Genomic DNA, 17,067 nt, shown 5'->3' with positions numbered 1-17,067 from the left:
CCTGGGCTACTTGTGAAACCTTCGTCCACCCTTAGCCTCTCTGCACCTCAGTCTCCTATCTGCAGAAGGGGCTGGACCGAATCGTCAGTGGGGCCGACATTCTGGGACTTTCCTTTCATTGTCCCTTAAGGAGTTGCAGGGGTGTGGGGTGGAGATTCCTGGAACCCTCCTCTTCACAGGGGAGCTCGGCGCCAGCTTCAGGCTTTCGAGGCGTAATAAGGACACGTAAGGAGGGAAACCCTAATTTGGGCAAAGAAGCCCAAGATAAACACAGTGAAGAGCAGGCCAAGGACGGGCCGTCCTGCTGTTGGTCCCATCAGCTCACCCCTCCCGGGGGCCAGCCCCTCCCCAAGCCTCCTTCCTCTCCTGCCGGAGGCCTGGGGGCCAGGTGACACCACACCCCTCGGGTTCCCGCTGAGTCTCTAGAGCAGAACCCTTCTGACTCCCTCCCCAGCCCCCCAGGGCCCCCAGAAGCCTCTGCAGGCACCTGGGGGTGGTCCCCCTCCTCCTTCTTTTGCTCCGGGTTTTCACCTGGGGAGGGGTGACCACCTCTCTTCTCTCCCCCCTCCCTATTTCGCAGCTGTTTCTTTGCCCCCAGACAGTAGCCACAGGGCTGGGTGGACCGTCTCCCTCCCACCTGGGATCTTCGACCACCTGCCGCCCCCTCGGGGGCCCCCCCTTCCCTCAGCCTCCTCCCTCGGGGCTCAGGGAAGAGAGAGATTGAGTACCTACTGTGTTCACCGTGCCAGGCCTGCACCTGCCATCCGTGGGGACAGACAGCACGTTTGTGTTCCTAGGGCCCAGAGGAGGGTGTGGGGCAGCGTTAGTGCTCAACAGTTGGGAGGGGGGGAACAGGTGAGCCGTCCCTGCAGAGCAGACGGGATGACGGACACAAAACCTGAGAAAACCCTGATTCTCTGTCAGCGTGAAAATCTAGAAGCCCCAGCGTCGCGGGCCAACGTGAGGGCCGTGAGGACCAGCTGAGGCCGCGGGGAAGCCGCAAGTACATTTAAGGTGAAGGAGTGCTCTTAACTCTGGCTCTGGTGAGAGTCGGATTGTAAGGAAAATTGGCCGCAGCCTCCTGGCCGGCCGCAGTCACGGCCAAGTGTAGATATGCCTGCCTGCGTCCTGGCCAGCGCGGGGTGGGTGGGGGCAAAGCGTCTGCTGCCACGACTCAGAGCTTCTCCCTCTGCTGCAGGCAGCTCAAAACTCCCAAAACGTAACAAAAATGAGAGTCTGCAACCTGTTTTCCTGGGAAGGTCTCTGGGTTTAATATCATACAAGGAGAAAGCGCTACAATACTTCACTGAAGAATTACATCCTTGTGGAAGAACTTGGTCCTAAGGGTTTTGAGAGCATCTTTTAAAACATGGGGACAGGGTCAGGGAGGCCTTATTAGTGGCGTGGCAAAGCCATTAAGATGCAGAATAGCCATCGCCTTCCAAGAGACTTAGAGCAAGAGGAGGGGAGATCCAGTCGTGTGCACACATGTGCACACGTGTGTATGCTTATATGTATGTGTGCAGGTGTGTGTGTTTGGGTGTGTTTACATGTCTGTTTTATGTGCGTATGCGTGTTTCTGTGTGTGTGTATGTACACACATGTCCAGGAATCATGTACCGTGGTGGACAAGGCCAAACACTGAATTTTAACTGGACATTCTTGAAAATCCTCTTTGCCCCCCAAGTCCTTACATCAGGATCTCTCACAGACCCTGTTCTTCCCCCATTTTATAATTGTCACTTTATACTGCACTGAGAGGCTGTCATTTTTTTTAGATCTAATTCCTCTGGTCCATGAACCGCGTGAGGGCAGGGCTGTGTCTGTCCAGCGTGATGGGGCCTGGCACACAGCACAGGCCACGTGGGCCAAGTGAAGACATTGTTGAAACACCAGGGGCCCAGCCTGCACTGACGGTGTCCCCTGAGCTGACTGGGCCTCTGCCTGTCCTGAGGCAGGTTTTTCTCTGCAGGTCCAGTGGGATTCTCCTCCCCTTCAATTCTTTGGGAATAAACCTCCAGGGCGTTTGCAATTCAAAACCACACATGGTGACTTTTCTCCAAGTTTCAAGTTTATTCGAAATTAGGCAAATACCTTCTCCTTGGGGGAGAGCCTGCCAGAATCCTGCATTTCATCCCGCCTTTCCTAAGGACGGATCCAGCCCTCCGAGCGAGGTCCCTGGCGAACACAATGGCCAGGCACCATACGTTATTTTAATGTCGACATCACTTTAAACTAACCTTTTACCATCTGTTCTGTCCTTTAGTAACAAATGCAAAAGAGCATAATTCTCGGTGGCATCATAAAAGTGAGATGGGTGATGGAAATGCCCACCTCCACTCTTTATTCACGGTCCTTCCGGACGCTGCTGTGATGTTTTTCTCATTTTCCAGACACAAATCAAGGGGAAACTGCTCTCCCCTGATCTGGTGAATTCATCTGCACAGTATCTCTTCTTAATACGGTAAACTGTGGGAGAATTCAGGGCATCCTGTGCGTATTTCAGAAGGCGCCGAGAATTAAGGGAACGCGGCTCGACGGTCAGGATGTAATGAGATTTCTTTGCAAAAAAATAAAATCTTGAAATGTGTAGCGGGTTCTTTTCATCCGTTTCATCACTAACTTCCCTGTGAAGGACGGGCAGCCTGGCCCGGAGAGGGCGGGGTGGGGAAGCACACTGCGTGGGCCGGTGTGTCCCCCACGCCCCCAATCTCTGCAGGGCCGTACGGGCTCCCACGCCCCCCTCAATCCAGGCAGAAGTTGGGTGGTGCCCCGGCCCAGGGGTCCGTGGGGGGTCGTCCGGCCCGGCCATTCTAAGTGGTCTTGCTCAGGGCGGACAAGGACCAGGAGAACCGGACGTGACGGTAGGAGAGGGAGGAGGGCGGAGCTGGGGAAGCCGGAGCGAAGGCGCCCGTCGCGGACAGTGCGTGCGCGTGCGTGTGTGTGCGTGCGTGCGTGCGCGCGCGTGGCTCCTCTCGGAGGCCCGCGTCGGCCCCCAAGCAGACCAGGTCGCGCTGACCTCCATGATGCCTGTGGGGTGAAAGCGTCGCCTCCTTCGGACCATCGGTTCCTGATATTTTCTCTTCCCCGTCCTGTCGCGAAGGAGGTAAGAGGCCGTTGGGGCGGCTGGGGTCCCTGCCCCCACGCTCATGACCTGGGGGGGTCGACTCTGGTGTGTTAACAGTAAATGCTGGTTTAGGAAAGGTGTCCTCTATTGGACCGAATTTTCTGGGAAGTGGCGTTTTCTGGGGAATGGCTTGTTCTATGGTCCAGGTTCAGCTGGAAAGGATGTTCATTATCAAATCTCTGTGGAGCCTCCGTGGAGACCAGCCTGTGATGATGATTGTGCTACAGAAATAAGTTGCCCGAGAAAAAGCCACCCTTAGTTTCTGAGATAAATCCCACTTAGGCGTGTAGGGGGAGGAAAAGTAAAGTTCTCTCGCCCCTTCTGAGTTCCTGGCTGAGACCCCCGTAATAAAAGATTAACAAGAGAACAAGCAGCAGAAGTGTATTAACACGAGTGCGTCATGCATACATGGGGGACCCAGGGAAAATGAGTAGCTCCCCAAGATGGCTGAGAATTCAAGTCTAAGAGGAAAAGGGGAGGGGAATGTAGGCCTCTCAGGGGAGAGGAAGTGACTTGTAGGAAAGATGATGGACCCTTGGAGGAGGGATGGGAGGTGTGGTCGTGTGGAGGTCGGCCTGGGTGTGCTTGTCTCTTCTAGCCCCCCTCCCAAGACTAGAGGCAATAATCCTTCTCAGGTGATAACCCCACCGTGGGGGGAGGGCATCTGTGACACCTGAGCCTCTTTGAGTCTCTGTCTCCAGGCAGATGAGGGAGCTCAGAGAAAACCCCTCCTATACCTGCTGGTTCTCAAGGGCCTGCAGCTGAGAACAGTCACTACACCCAGCGGCATGTTTGGGAGTGGCGTCTCGCTAACCTTCATCCCCACCTTTGACACTCCCGCAAGCAGTTTCGGCCTAGCAGCTGGGCTGGCGGGTTGCTCCGTCTCACTGAACCCATCTCTCAGTTCAGTTAGCAGTAGGCTCATTTCAGGAGGCAGGGTTGCAGGATGGCTCTGCAGGATGCAAACAGTCAGGTGTGTAATATGAGGCATTTCCATGGAAGGGAGAGAAAAACAAAGTCAATGGTTGGAACAGGCTCTAAACCCGTTTCTGAGTCCTGGGGGCAGCCAGTCGAGAAGATTTCTGGTTGGTGATCTCACAGCATCTTCTGCAGTGTGGTTGCCTCTGATGAGGTCATTGCATGTTCCAGGGAACTTTCTGAACGTCGGCATGGCAACAGGCAGGCAGGCTGTCGGTACATGAGCTGTTTCGGGGGCTTCTCTGAAGTTCATACCCAGTCATCCAGCCTTAGTTTGCAGGGCTTTGGGGAAAGGGCAGTTTTGTTCTTAGTGATTCCAAGTCAGAAAGGCAGGAGAAGGGGCTTCCCTGGTGGTCCAGTGGTTAAGACTAGGCGCTTTCACTGCCAAGGGCGTGGGTTCGATCCCTGCTCGGGGAACCAAGGTCTTGCATACTGTGAGGCGTGACCAAAAGGGGAGGGCAGGGGCAGGCAGGAGAACATTAGAAACGTTGGTTTGGAGAAGCGCGGCCAGATATTTGAGGAAACTAGAAGAACGCGGATCCAGTCCAGTTTCAGGTAGAAAATAAAACCTCAAAGACAACAAGCAGGACCAGAATCTCAATGTACAGCTTTCTACCAAGACCTAAGTTTCCTCTCTACAGTCAGCCACATTCCTACCAAAGGTAATCATGATAAGACCGATTTGTTTGCAAAATAAATCTGGTCTCATTTAACGTGGCCTGACCGTTTACAAAAGTGTAGCAGAAACAGGACCGTACAGGCTCCGTGGAGGTTTGCCCTGCTGGAGCTTCTAACAAGGACTCTCAGGTCACACCTGAGCCCTCCCGTTTGGATGTGATGATGGCGGCTCTAGTGCAGGTTGAACCCCACCTGCTGGTATTTCTGTTCTGACCGTAACATCTCCGTCTCTGTGTGGGATTGGTTTGCAGTTACCTTACTTTGTGCTCTCAGGAGGAGAATGGTATCCAAGGAGGATTTGTAAAGCCAGGGGGATTGCTTTTTCTCTTGTGTCCTCTGCTCTGGAAAACTTTCAAACACCTCCTAGGTAAGCTCACCTGACCCTGGAGCCCTTTGCGGAGGAATTTCCTAAAGAAATAGTGGTCTCTTCACGTTTGCTCTTCTTTCTAGCTGAGTTTGAAATTTTATATTTTCTCAAAAAATAAACAGTTTCGTCAAGATTTTCGACTTGGCTAACATAAAATATAAAGAATAAAATGTGCTTTTAAGTCCTAGTTTTTTCTCTTAAATTTGCCAAAGGTACATCTATTTTCTTGTGGGTTTTTCTCCAAAGTACAGCTCTTGACTCTATTTATCAGTTCTTCCAATTTTTCTGTTTTCAGATTTAGAAATTTCTGCATTCGTCTTAATCAGTTATTGGGTGTTTGCCACTTCCTGCTTTGTCATTCCTTTCTTTCTGGAGCTAAATGCTCAGTTCATTCACTGTAATTCTACTTTAATGATGAAAACATTTGAAGTTGAGGGTTTGCTCTGATTCAGTCTCTGGCCAGATTCCTTGGGTTTCACTGTGTAATCGTCTTCTTGTCATTTTACTGTTTTTAAATCACCTCTAAATGTAGTTCTGATTCCTTAACCTGTGGTTACTTCAGAATGTTTTCTAAAATGTCTCTTTAAAATTATCGTTAAATTTTAATTGCATTATTCTAATAAAATGTCCTGGTCAGTTTTGCTTTGTGCAATTTGAGGTTTTCGTTGTGGTCCATTTGATTATAAAATGTTGCCATGGTGCCCTGGGCTTTGATTTTTAAAAGTTGTGTTTTCTGAAGGTGTGTTCAGAGTTTTATGCTAATCTTAATTTGACCCCGTCAGTTATTCCTTTCACATCCTTGTGGCTTGTTTATAGTTTCCCACTTTCGGACAAGTGTTTCACGGTGTCTATGATTATTAACTGCCCTTTATGTGACAAGAGTCTTTGCTTCATCTAAATGAAAGACATACGTCTTTGTTTAATTCTGCTGGTGTCCTTTATGTGTCCCAAAGACGTATGTTTGTCTCATGATCTGGTCAGAAGTGACATGTTGTTTCTGTGTAGCCCCACCCCACCCCACAGAAAACACAGAATCGTGCATTTTTCTCTGTTCTTTCCGTTTCTTCCCCCAGCTCTCAGGCTTTGCTAACTTACTTTGGATTTGGGGCCCAGATAAGCATTATTAAATTGTTTTTTCAACAATATACAGTTTCTGTTATTAAAAAAAAAAACTTTGTGTGCTTGTACTCAGCTCCATAAAACCACATTGACAGCAATTTTCAGAGTTAAGTTTCTGTATCTAAATACTGGTCGTGGGCCGTTTCTGTCGCAGCCCCCGTTCTTGAGATCCTGGCTGTGACCCACCCCTCAGGGCCTCTGTCAAAGGCGCTAGAACACAGGACATTTTCTGCATCTTTGCGCATCCAGAAATATCTGTTCCCTCCTACACGGATGACAGCTCGGGGGCACAAGCGTATTGGCCCCGACCTTTTGCCCTCAGACCTCCGCGGAGTGTGCTGTTCCCTTGCCCTCGTCTTTGTCGAGGTTTGCTGTGCTGGGTGTTTGCACTGGGTCCTCAGCCACTTCAAACCATCATTTGCAGGCTCTCCCGTCGGTGTCATTGGCTCTGCCATGCTCGCTGCACACCCTTTCCTCTTGGAATATTGTGTCCTGTCCTCCCCTGTCACCTGGTGGGCCACCAGATGTGCAGCGGTAGCTCTCAGTAAACCCCTGGCCTCTGCTTGCCCTTCCGGTCCCCAGAGTGGACGAAGCATTGGCTGTGGCCCCAGATGCACCTGGGAGAGGCCACGTGTGTGGCCAGCAGGTGGGCTGAACGTGGCCCTGCTCACACTGCCGCCTGACCCTCCCCTCCACCTGCTCCTCCTTCCAGATCCGGTCCGACAAAGACAGCGACATCCCCATCCGCTACAGCATCACGGGCGTGGGCGCCGACCAGCCCCCGGTGGAGGTCTTCAGCATCGACTCCATGTCTGGCCGGATGTATGTCACACGGCCCATGGACCGGGAGGAGCGAGCCTCCTACCACGTGAGTGTCCATGGCCTCAGGTCCCTGAGCGGGGGGAGGGCAAACCCAAGTCTGTATCAGAAAAGCCCAGGGGCGTGCGGGGCACCGCCCCAGAGTGTCTGTTTCATGGGGCTGGGTGGGCCGAGAATTTGCACTTGTAACACGTTCCCGGGTGATGCTGGGAGGGTCTGGGACACACTGGGGGAGCGACTGGTAGAACTGGATCCACCTGGAAGACGTGGATCCACGTGACCTGCCAGGAGCTCTGATGGTCGGCGGGGAGGTCGAGAGGCTGCTGTGCCATCCCCGGCCTCTGTGATGGCCAGACATGCATCCTGCAGCCCTTCTGTTCCTGCCTCCCTGAGAGCGGAAAGGCAGCTCTGAAGCCAGCACTGCTGTTTGCATCTCGGAGCTGTGCGTGGAGAGGGAGAAAGGAGGAGAAAGTGGAGACTTCAGGGTTCAGCTGAAAGGGACTGTCCACCCGTTTCCTCCTTGGCCTCACAGCCTGGTGGCCCGTGGGAGTGGCCCTCGGCCCTGGTGCCAGGCCCCTCTCCGGGCTCTGCATCCTTGTTTGCAGGATGAGGGTCTGCACCTGCGGGCGTCACACAGGCTGGAGCCCCGCCCCCAGCAGGTGAGACCTGGGCACTTAACCTCTCCGGCCTCGGTGCTTTCTCCTGCGAAGGGGGTGGATGACCAGGCTGCATCAGCGTGTCGTTGCGAGGACTCACGGGTGACCACACATGAGGCATTTAGGACGGAGCCCAGCCCCTGGTAAGGCTGCCTTTGGGGTTATCGTCAAGACGTCGGAGCTCCCAGTTCCTGGATTGTAATTTACAAACAAAGACGTTCACGTGAGAGGATGGACTTCACAACCTTCTGCCCGTGTCGTCCTGCTGACCGGCTCTGAGCTCGCTTGGCTCCAGCCCGAGGTGCTAAGTGTGGCCACAGGCTCTGCTGCGCCTCGTGTTTGCTGGTTATTCGTTTCGGGTTAATTGTCCACCTCCTGGACCAGAAGGAAGACTCCACGCGGGCAGGGAGCCGTCAGGCTTGTCCACACCACATCCCCTGGCCCGAGACCAGAGCCCAGCCCTTGGGGGACGCTCACAGCCCATTCGCAGAAGGGAGGGAGTGGGTGGGAGGAGGCTGATTCTGCCACTGGCAACGGTGGCCTCCCCTGAGGGACTCCTGATGTCCGAAGCAGGTGCACCTGCGGGAGCCCATCCTGGGGGGCGGGCAGTCCCCTCTGAGCCACGAGGGTATCCTCTCTCAGTGGATTACTTCCCTATGTTCAGGACGGCTACAAAATTTCCGGGTCCGACACAAAATGAAACAGGGGCCCCTCCGAGCTTACTAAGGATTTTAAGACAGTGACGGCAGAGCATTAAACCACACGCAGGCCCTTCTGAACACAGGGCCCGTGTGACTGTGCGGGTCACACAAGGCCATGAGGCTCGTGGCCCCCTTTGAGGTGGGATTGACAGGAAGGCCGAAGCTTGAGGACCCCACCTTGTGGTTGTCTGGGCCTCCAGGGCCCCATCTGCGCCTTGGCGCAAGCGGCCCAGAGCTGCACCCAGCGTTACGCCCATTCCTGAGGATCCCCAGCTCCGGGCACTCCGAGAGCTGCTCGATGCCGAGGACACCACACGCCTCCCTGAGCCCCCTTCCGCACCCCCCAGACCCGCTGCTGGGAAGGCAGGAGCCAGGTCTGGGGAAAGGAGACCCGACTGGCAGTGGTCTGGGGTCTCCCGAGTTCCCGGCCCACCGTTAACCGCCACGGTGGGTGCACAGAACCAGCGAGACAATCCAGCCAACACGTGTTCAGCCAGCCTCGCGGCAGGAAACACACCGACTCAACGTGACTGTTGGCGCCCCACGGGGGCTGTGTGCTGCCGCCACAGTGCTCACGGCATGGCTCCAGGTCAAGGTCAGCTCCCCTCGCCTGCCAACGAGTCCGTGCTGACTGAGAGACTGAGGGGAAGCGCTGGAGGCAGACAGGCCCCCAGTTCCTTGCGGCTGTTGGCCAGGGGCCGCTCCCACCCCCTGATGGCGCTACAAGTCTCTCACGCTCTCGCCTGCCGCTGGCCAGGAAAAGTGCTCTGATGTTAGAGGCCACGAGGCTACCTCTGTCCACCCAGACAGTCTCCCTGCCACTGAAGCCAAGCCCGCCACATGACTGACCTGATCACGGGGTGAGCCCCGTTGCCCTCACTCCTGAGACCAGTGCCCCACATCCTTGCGGCCCTTTTAGAATCCTCCCTGCTCCCCCCCGACCCCAGTTCCACCGGCACCTTTGCCTGTGGAGTGGGTGGGATGACCTCCCACCTGAGAGGGAGCTGGTAAACTGGACACGGGTCAGCATGAGACGACCGCGTGGCGGCCCACCAACACGAGACAGACGAGCTGTCACTACCCTGCAAGGTGACTCCCCAGAAGGTTCTCTCAGGACTCCGTAAGAGGGCTTGCTATCGGATTCTCCCGCATACCGTCATCTTGGGCAAGTTCGCTAATCTTCCTGCGCCTCCGTTTCCCCATCTCTAAAATAGGGATCGGACAGCACCCAGCTCATGGGTTCTTGGGAGCTCTGAGGTAAGGCAGTGCGTGTAGAGTTCTGGGGGCACCCCCAGCCCGAGCCAGGGCGCAGCGAGAGCCAGAGGCTGGTGGTGATGGAAGACAGCCTCCAGAGTCCACGTGAGGCCCCTTCCAGGGCCCACATAGAATGTTCCGGACATAGAATGTTCCGGGTCTCATGCCCCAGGAAGAAACCAATGGCTCACGATTAAGACACGAAGAGCGAGCACCTGGAAGGGGAGAGAACAGGGTCCCGCACACGGTCCGCAGGCACCCACAGTGCATCACGGGAATTCGCTTGGCGTGCGATGCTCAGATTCGCAAGTCGCAGGACGTTTCTTGTCTCCACCACCAAGACAGACCCCCGTCCCCCAGCCGGCGGCTGTGTGCGCAGCCTGAGAGATGGACGGGGCTGGGGGCGCTCTTAGAGATTTCCAGCGGACACCATCGAACGTTATTTAAGCTTGGGGGCTGTGGGCGAGGAGAAGCGCACCAGCCACTTTCTGTCATTGGCTCCACTCGGGGTGCTCCTGCTGCTGAAGGTAGCGGCCCAAGCGGCGGTGTCACTTTAGGTAGAAGATAACTTTAAGTTTAGCTCAGAATTACCCTTTTTAAAAGTCTTCTCAGCCTTTGGCTCAGTGCCTTATCGCCTGGCTGCACTTGACAAGATGAAGGATGGCCTGGTGGCCCGCGGGAAGGACTTCCGCAGCAGGGCAGGTGCAGACCGGGGCTCCCGGGACTGGGGACTGACGGCGGCTGGGGCGGGTGGCTAGTGGAAGCAACCGCACAGCATCCTGAGACGTTTAAACACGATACTTCAAGCCTCTCTGCAAGGGGGCAGCCACACCACTTAGCGGGCTGCGGGTCCCGGGAATCAGCGCTCATTTGTCCCCTTCTGATGACTCAGATCACCTGGTCTGTGAAGCCAGCCTGGAGCTCCCCACTAAACACACTGTTTCAAGGGTAAAATTCCACCCAGGGCTGTCGGGCTGGGGCTGGCGTACTGCAGTTAGCACAAGGCCCCTCCTGCAGGCAAGGATGGGCACCGCTGCCTCTCCCCTGAGGCTGGCAGAGCACAGGGTGCAGGGCACCGAGGGGGTGGCGTGGACAACTGTGGGTGGGGCCCCTGCTCAGAGACCCCTCCCCCGGAGGCCTGGAGCACAGGCTCTTCTGGCCACCCTTGGCTTGGCACTGTCTTGGTGTAAAGACCCTGAGGTCTGGTGTGTCCGGCTTGGAGGGTAACGTGATTTCCACAGAGAGATGGGGTCCGGGACATGGCTGTGTGCCAGTCACAGCTCTGGCTGGAGAGACCCCAGGCAGGTCCCTTCCACTCGCCAAGACTTGGTTTTCCCGTCTAAATCCCGGGTCCCCAGTGGTCCTGCTCCAGCCCCCGCTGCTGCCTGCAGAGCTCAGCCACTCTGCGTGCCCCACGGAGGCCTCCACACTTGCTGTCCTCTTGGCCCCTTGTCCAGGGCTCAGCTCCAACGTCATCTCCTCTGCCTGGCCTCCTCCCCACCCCAGCGGGTCGCTGTGGTCACACGCGTTCTGTACTGCTTCCTTTCCTTCTCAGGGTCCATCTCCCTCCTACACGAGAAGCCTCAGGGCAGCCCCGTGTCTCACTGAGCCATAGTCTAGGGTGCAGCCCAGTGCCTGGCACAGATGGGCCCTCGATAGATATTGACTGAGGGAATGAATTAATGAGTGAATGAGTGAATAAAAGAAAAAAATCCAGAAGTGAAGGGGTGAGTCTGAGCAGCCCCTCTGGACGCTGCAGGCCGAGCTGAGGGGGTCTCTTCCCTTTGTACCTTCAAGTCGTTCCCAGATGCAGTTCCCTGGAGCCCCTTCCCCAGCAGAGTGGGGGCTTCCACCCCAGGGCCCCTGGACCCGTTTCCGCTTTGCTGCCCCAAGAACAGATAAGCCGGGGTGTGAATGGGCAGCAGGGTGGCCTCACAGTGGACCCCCAAGTTCAAGGCCCCCATGCGTCTCTCCCAGGCCTGACCTCTCAGCAGCAGGAGTCTAAGCCCCCGGCCCTGGTTGTGGCCTTTGTGTAGCTACTCTAGGTGGACGTGAACCCTCATGGGCAATAGCGTGGGGACGGTCTGCGTGGGTCCTGGGTGGGCATCGGCGTGGGCCCTCGGGTCAGTCAGGCTCCCATGGGACACCCGGTTTTGCCCTCTCGGGACCCTTCCCCATTTCCACAGAGAGCCGAGGCTCATGACGTGTCCCCGGGCTGCCCCTCGGGGGGCCCGGAGCTGTTACGTCACCACCGTCCCAGTGCTGTGGGTCCAAGGAAGCTGCTTTCGGCTGTTCTTAGGCGGCCGGGCAGGTGTGTCCCCGCTGGGCGGCCGCCGGCCCTGATGGCGTGTGCTGCTTTCCAGCTCCGAGCCCACGCCGTGGACATGAATGGCAACAAGGTGGAGAACCCCATCGACCTGTACATCTACGTGATTGACATGAACGACAACCGCCCCGAGTTCCTCAGCCAGCTGTACAACGGCTCCGTGGACGAAGGCTCCAGGCCAGGTGAGCCCCGGGCCCCGAGGGCGGGCGGGGGCCCCACGCTAGGGGAGGGCCTCCACGCTAGGGGAGGGCCCCCACGCTAGGGGAGGGCCACGCAGCCCCCGCCGCCGCGGGGGCACCGTGGGACTCGTCGCTGACGCGTTTATTTTAGCGGGTGTTTGCGAGTACCTACTGCACGCGCTGGGGAGCGGGGTCCCTGCTCCACAGACCTCACGGTCCAGAGGGCCACAGACAAAAGAGCAAAAACAGGGAATGAAGCTATTGCAGTGATGATTAGGCTCAGAAGGAAACCCACGGGGCACTGGGTCATGGGGCCGGCTGTAGATCAGGGAAGGTCCCTCTGCGGAGGCGCCCTGTGGTCCAAGAGCTGATGCGTGATGAGGAACAGCACTGAGAGAAGGGCTGGGAGGGAACTCGGGGTGGAAAGAGCATGTGCAAAGGTCCTGGGGCAGGTCAGAGAGCAGGCCGGCCACCTGAGGCCTCCTGGGCACCCTTGGGGTTTGATTCCAAGCACAACAGGAAGCCCGTGAGAGGGCCGACTCCCCAGCCCGAGGAGGTGAGCTGAGTGCCTGAGGCCTTGGTTCCGCTCAGAGCTGACCCAGAGCCTGTCTTCCCGTGGGCTCCTGCCCAGCATAAATGGTAACGGCCACTTTATAGCATCTGGCCTCTGGGTGACATAATGACCAGGAAGTGGGCACCCCCCTCTCCCCTTTAGACTCAGGGCCTGGGGAGGTGGAGGAAGCCGCCCCGGCCCCTTGGTGTGGGTGTGGGGGGAAGCCCCAGCCGATGCTGGGACCCCCGCTCAGGGACCTGCAGCATCCGCTGGGAACACGTCACAGATGCATCGCTTGTGGCCGCACCTGCTGATTCAGACTCTGCAGATGGGGCCCCGGGGCCAGCAGCCGGGCTCCCAGGTGATTCTGCACTTGCTTCCGTTTGAGAACCACAGCCCCGCTGTCTCCTGATTGGGGGCGGGGTTGTCCTTGGGACAACTGCTCAGCTCAGGTCGAGTGGGGAGCTGAGTCAAGCACCACTGCTGAGGTCCCTGCTGGGGCTGCCAGAAGTTACTGCTAAAATATAGGACTCGGGTTACATTTGAACTTCAGAGAAACAAGGGATCATTTTTATGCAGGAGTATCGGGAACATACTTAGAGTAAAGGGTCTTGCTTGTTGATCTGAACGTCGTGTAACCGTCACGTGTAACCGTCAAGTGCATCTTAGAGGCTGCCCCTCCCTGGCTCCCCGGCGGGCACCCATCCTGGGAAAACTTCCCGGCTCTGGGGAAGGTCTGTGGTGCCGGGCAACCTGAGGCCAGCTTCCCGGGCCTCTGAGGAGGGGTCAGTGGGCGTCCGGCTTGGGGGGAGGCGGGGCCCGCAAAAGCAAACATTTATCGACCCTTCTCCCCTGGCTCCGTCTCGGGGCTGCTGCTGCAACAAGGTGGATTGCGTTTATGATTGATTGACTCTCGGAATTGGGACGCTCGGGCCAGCCTGGTGTCAGCAAAGGGAACGGGATATGACATTATTTCTGCAGGAGCCCTGGGCAGCTGGGCCCTGCAGGCCCCTGAGGGGCAGGGGCAGGCGGCGGGTGGCCATATTAGCTACCAGCAGCCAAAGGAAACAGATGAGGGCTGCCAACAGCCAGCTCTTTAAGGATCAGGGTGGGGAGTGAGTGTGAGTGAGGGTCCCCAGTGGTCCTGCTCCAGCCCCCGCTGGAGCAGGGGAAGGGGCTTTCTCGTTAACAGAAGCGGCGGGTCCTCTCTCCCCAAGACCCAGGACGCTCTGTAAAGCTGCCTGGATGTCACAAATCAAGTCTCCCGCATCTTACTTTCAAATAGATCGATAGAGACAGTTTTCCCAAATGCATAACTGCCTTTACTCATTAGGATAACAAAAGCAGCAAATTATTCTGTCGCCCCCTCGAAATCCTGATAGGAGCATCCTCGGATAGCTGGGTGTGGCCTGGGCAGGCTGAGGGCTGGTGTTGTCCCTGACTGGTCCTTGATTCCCCAGACACTTTGAGCCTTTCTGGGACCTTTTGCACTAAATGTTGGCTGACTTTCGAAGCCCCTGGGGGCTCCCAGCTGCACCTCTGTTCCCGGAACAACCCTCAGAGGGGACCGGTGAGGTGCCTCCTTGTGCAGAGCCAGGGATGGAGCTGCACGGTGCCCCGTTGCACCCGGCTTGATGCCCTCGCTCACCCTGATGTCCAGACAAAGCGGGCACGGCATCCTCGGGGCAGGAGACTCCCGGGGACTTGGAAATAGTCTCTCCAGTTTCTTCCCTTACGCCAGTAAATTACAATAATGGAAGGGTTTTACACAGTGCCTTTGTGGGATAAGGAAAAACTACCGCCAGAAGTTAGTCATTATTTTCTGGAATGATAGGCTAATGAAGGGTTTCAGATGCACGTTCTAATGGAAAACAAATAGGAATGTGTGTTCAGCATTGACTCAGCTGGATAGGAACCTTCTAAGGTTTGGGAAGTTCACATGGGGACATCAGCAAGCCAGCTGGGGCCAGATCCCAGGCCGATCCCACATCCCCCCACGTCCTTCTCCCGGCCCCGGGCCCCTCGGTTTTATGACTCCTCTCTGGCTTTGCTGGGCTGAAGGGGCTCACACACGACTGTGGCTCCTACAACTGAGAAGCTAAGTTTCTCCTTGTATTTAATACAAATAGCCACGTGCCACGTGTGGGTAGTGGCTGCCGTGTTGGGTCCCCACCCAGACGGGGCCCCTGAAGCTGGTGCTCACAGCAGCAGTCCCTCCCCTCCCCCGGGAGCATCTGTCCCCTCCTGGTCTCATTGTCCCAAATCCTGGATGGAACTGGCCAGGGGCCACCAAGCCCCTTGGAGACTCCATGCCATGCTCCAGATGAGAGCAGAAAGGGAAGCATGTCCGCTGACCCCGCTTTGAACGTCTCACCGCGGGAGCTTTGCTCCCTGTGTACACGTCACCCCTGCCTTTCCAAACTCTGCCGTGTCTGCAGAGCCCCGCCTTGACACCCACCCTGTACTGTGTCCCCCCAATCTGCCTTGCCCACCCCCTTGAGGTGACCATCCCACACCCCCGGGCAAACGCTGCATCTGCAGGGGCGACTGTTTTTGCACACAGGACGAGCACATTCGCTGTTTCCATGCGCTCCCTCTGTCACGATGGGAGGGTAACTGATGTGCGTCCCTGTGCAGCAAAATGGGTCTTAAGTAAGCGGTCGTTTCTGCCAGGGCCTCTCTCCCTGGCTTTGAAATTGACTCTGAGCTCATAAGTTCAGATTCGTAATAATTTATAAGAATTATCTATCTGTAATAGGGATGTTTTCCTTAAAGAATTGGAGTTTCATTGATTTCAAGTTCACCAGAAAGTGGAACCAAAATTAGGGTTCCCAAGAAGAAGGGTCCCACTGAAGTGAGACGTGAGGAGGCTCAAGAGGACTGTGGCCTGGTGCCCGCTGGGGCCTGGGGTCCACAGACGTATCTCAGGCCCCTGGTGGGCAGGAGGCAGGCGGGCCAGGCTGTGTACAGACTTGAGCCAGCTCCCCAGGTATTGCCACCCCATGGACTCCTAGATGTGCTTCCCATGGGGTCTCATTGGAAGAAATGTCTTTTTAAGAAATCTTTTTATTTTGACATAGTTGTGGATACACATGCAGTTCTAAGAAATGGTACAGAGATACCCCACAGATCCTTCACCCAGTTTATCCCGGTGGTTAACATCTTGCAGAGCTGCCGTGCAGGGTCACACCAGGATGTGACATTGGTGCAAGCCCTGGCCCTCACTCAGACTTCAGCAGTCTTGCCTGCATGCGTGTGCGTTGTGTGTGTGTGCGTGTGCGCGCATCTCCATGTGCATGCGGTTTTATCACGTGTGCTGATTCTCATGACCTCCATGGTCAAGACGCTAATGGTTCCGTCACGAGGACCCTCAAGCTGCCCTTTCAGAGCCACAGCCGTCTCCCCACCCACCCGCCATCCCTAACCCTTGCAATCATTGCTCTCATTTGTCTCTACGATTTTGTCATTTTAAGACGTTCATATAAATGGAATCATAATGGTGTGTTACCTTAGGAGACTGGCTTTTTCCACTGAGCATAGTTCTCTAGATAGTCATCCAAGTGGTGTGTGTCCAAAGTTCATTTCTCTTCATTGCTGAGAAGTCTGCGGTGTGGATGTGTTGCCCTTGTTCACCCTTTGAAGGGCATTTGGGTTGTTCCTAGTTTGGGGCCATAGTAAACCTCCAAGATCTTTCAGCCCCATACAGACTTTTGCGTGAATGTAAGTTTTCATTTCTCTGGGACAGATACCCAAGAACGCAGTCACTGGGTGGCACAGGGAACAGGGGTTCAGCTCTGCGAGGGATGGCCACGTGCTCTTCTGGAGTGACGGTGCCGTCGTCTGTCCCACCACGTGGGTGGCCCGGCTTCTCCACGTCCTCGCCAGCACTTGGTGGTGTCGTGTTGCTTTAGCTGTTCAGAGCGGGGTAGCGGTATCTCAAGGCGGTTTTCATTTCTATTTCCCTGGTGGCTGGCGGCCTTGGAGATCTCATTCTGTTTGTCTGCCATCCGCACATCCTCGATGAGATGGCTCTTCATGTCTCTTGTCCATTTTCTAAATAGTTTGCTTTTTTAATCACTGAGTTTTGAGAATTCTTTACTTATTCGAGATACAAGCCCTTTGTCGGACATGTAGTTTGCAGGTATTTTCTCCCCCTCTGGGGCTGTGTTTTCACCCTCTTCATGGCATCCTTTAGGAGCAAGAGATTTTCATTTTGACGCAGTCCAGTTTTCCACTTTCCGTCGATGGATTGGGCTTGAGTATTGAGAACTCTTCCCAGGGCCTGGGTCCTGAAGATGCTGTAGGCTTTG

At 55.9% G+C, this 17,067-nt stretch overlaps 1 protein-coding gene across 1 annotated transcript in view; it reads left to right on the top strand.

Moving 5' to 3' along the window:
• Positions 1-17,067, top strand: part of LOC113609496 (cadherin-4-like) — a 541,650-nt gene that overhangs the window by 473,786 nt on the left and 50,797 nt on the right. Inside the window, exons 5-6 of the mRNA XM_027086809.1 lie at positions 6,982-7,137; positions 12,063-12,207. Of these exons, the coding sequence (XP_026942610.1) occupies positions 6,982-7,137; positions 12,063-12,207 (301 nt within the window). The remainder of the gene's footprint in view (positions 1-6,981; positions 7,138-12,062; positions 12,208-17,067) is intronic.

Source organism: Aethalodelphis obliquidens, unplaced genomic scaffold (genome assembly GCF_003676395.1).
Source record: "Aethalodelphis obliquidens isolate GAN/ISIS:26980383/991018 unplaced genomic scaffold, ASM367639v1 scaffold57, whole genome shotgun sequence".
In the NCBI taxonomy this organism is placed as follows: domain Eukaryota; kingdom Metazoa; phylum Chordata; class Mammalia; order Artiodactyla; family Delphinidae; genus Aethalodelphis; species Aethalodelphis obliquidens.
The sequence above is the reverse complement of the archived record's forward strand: the minus strand, read 5'-3'. Positions and strand labels throughout refer to the sequence as shown.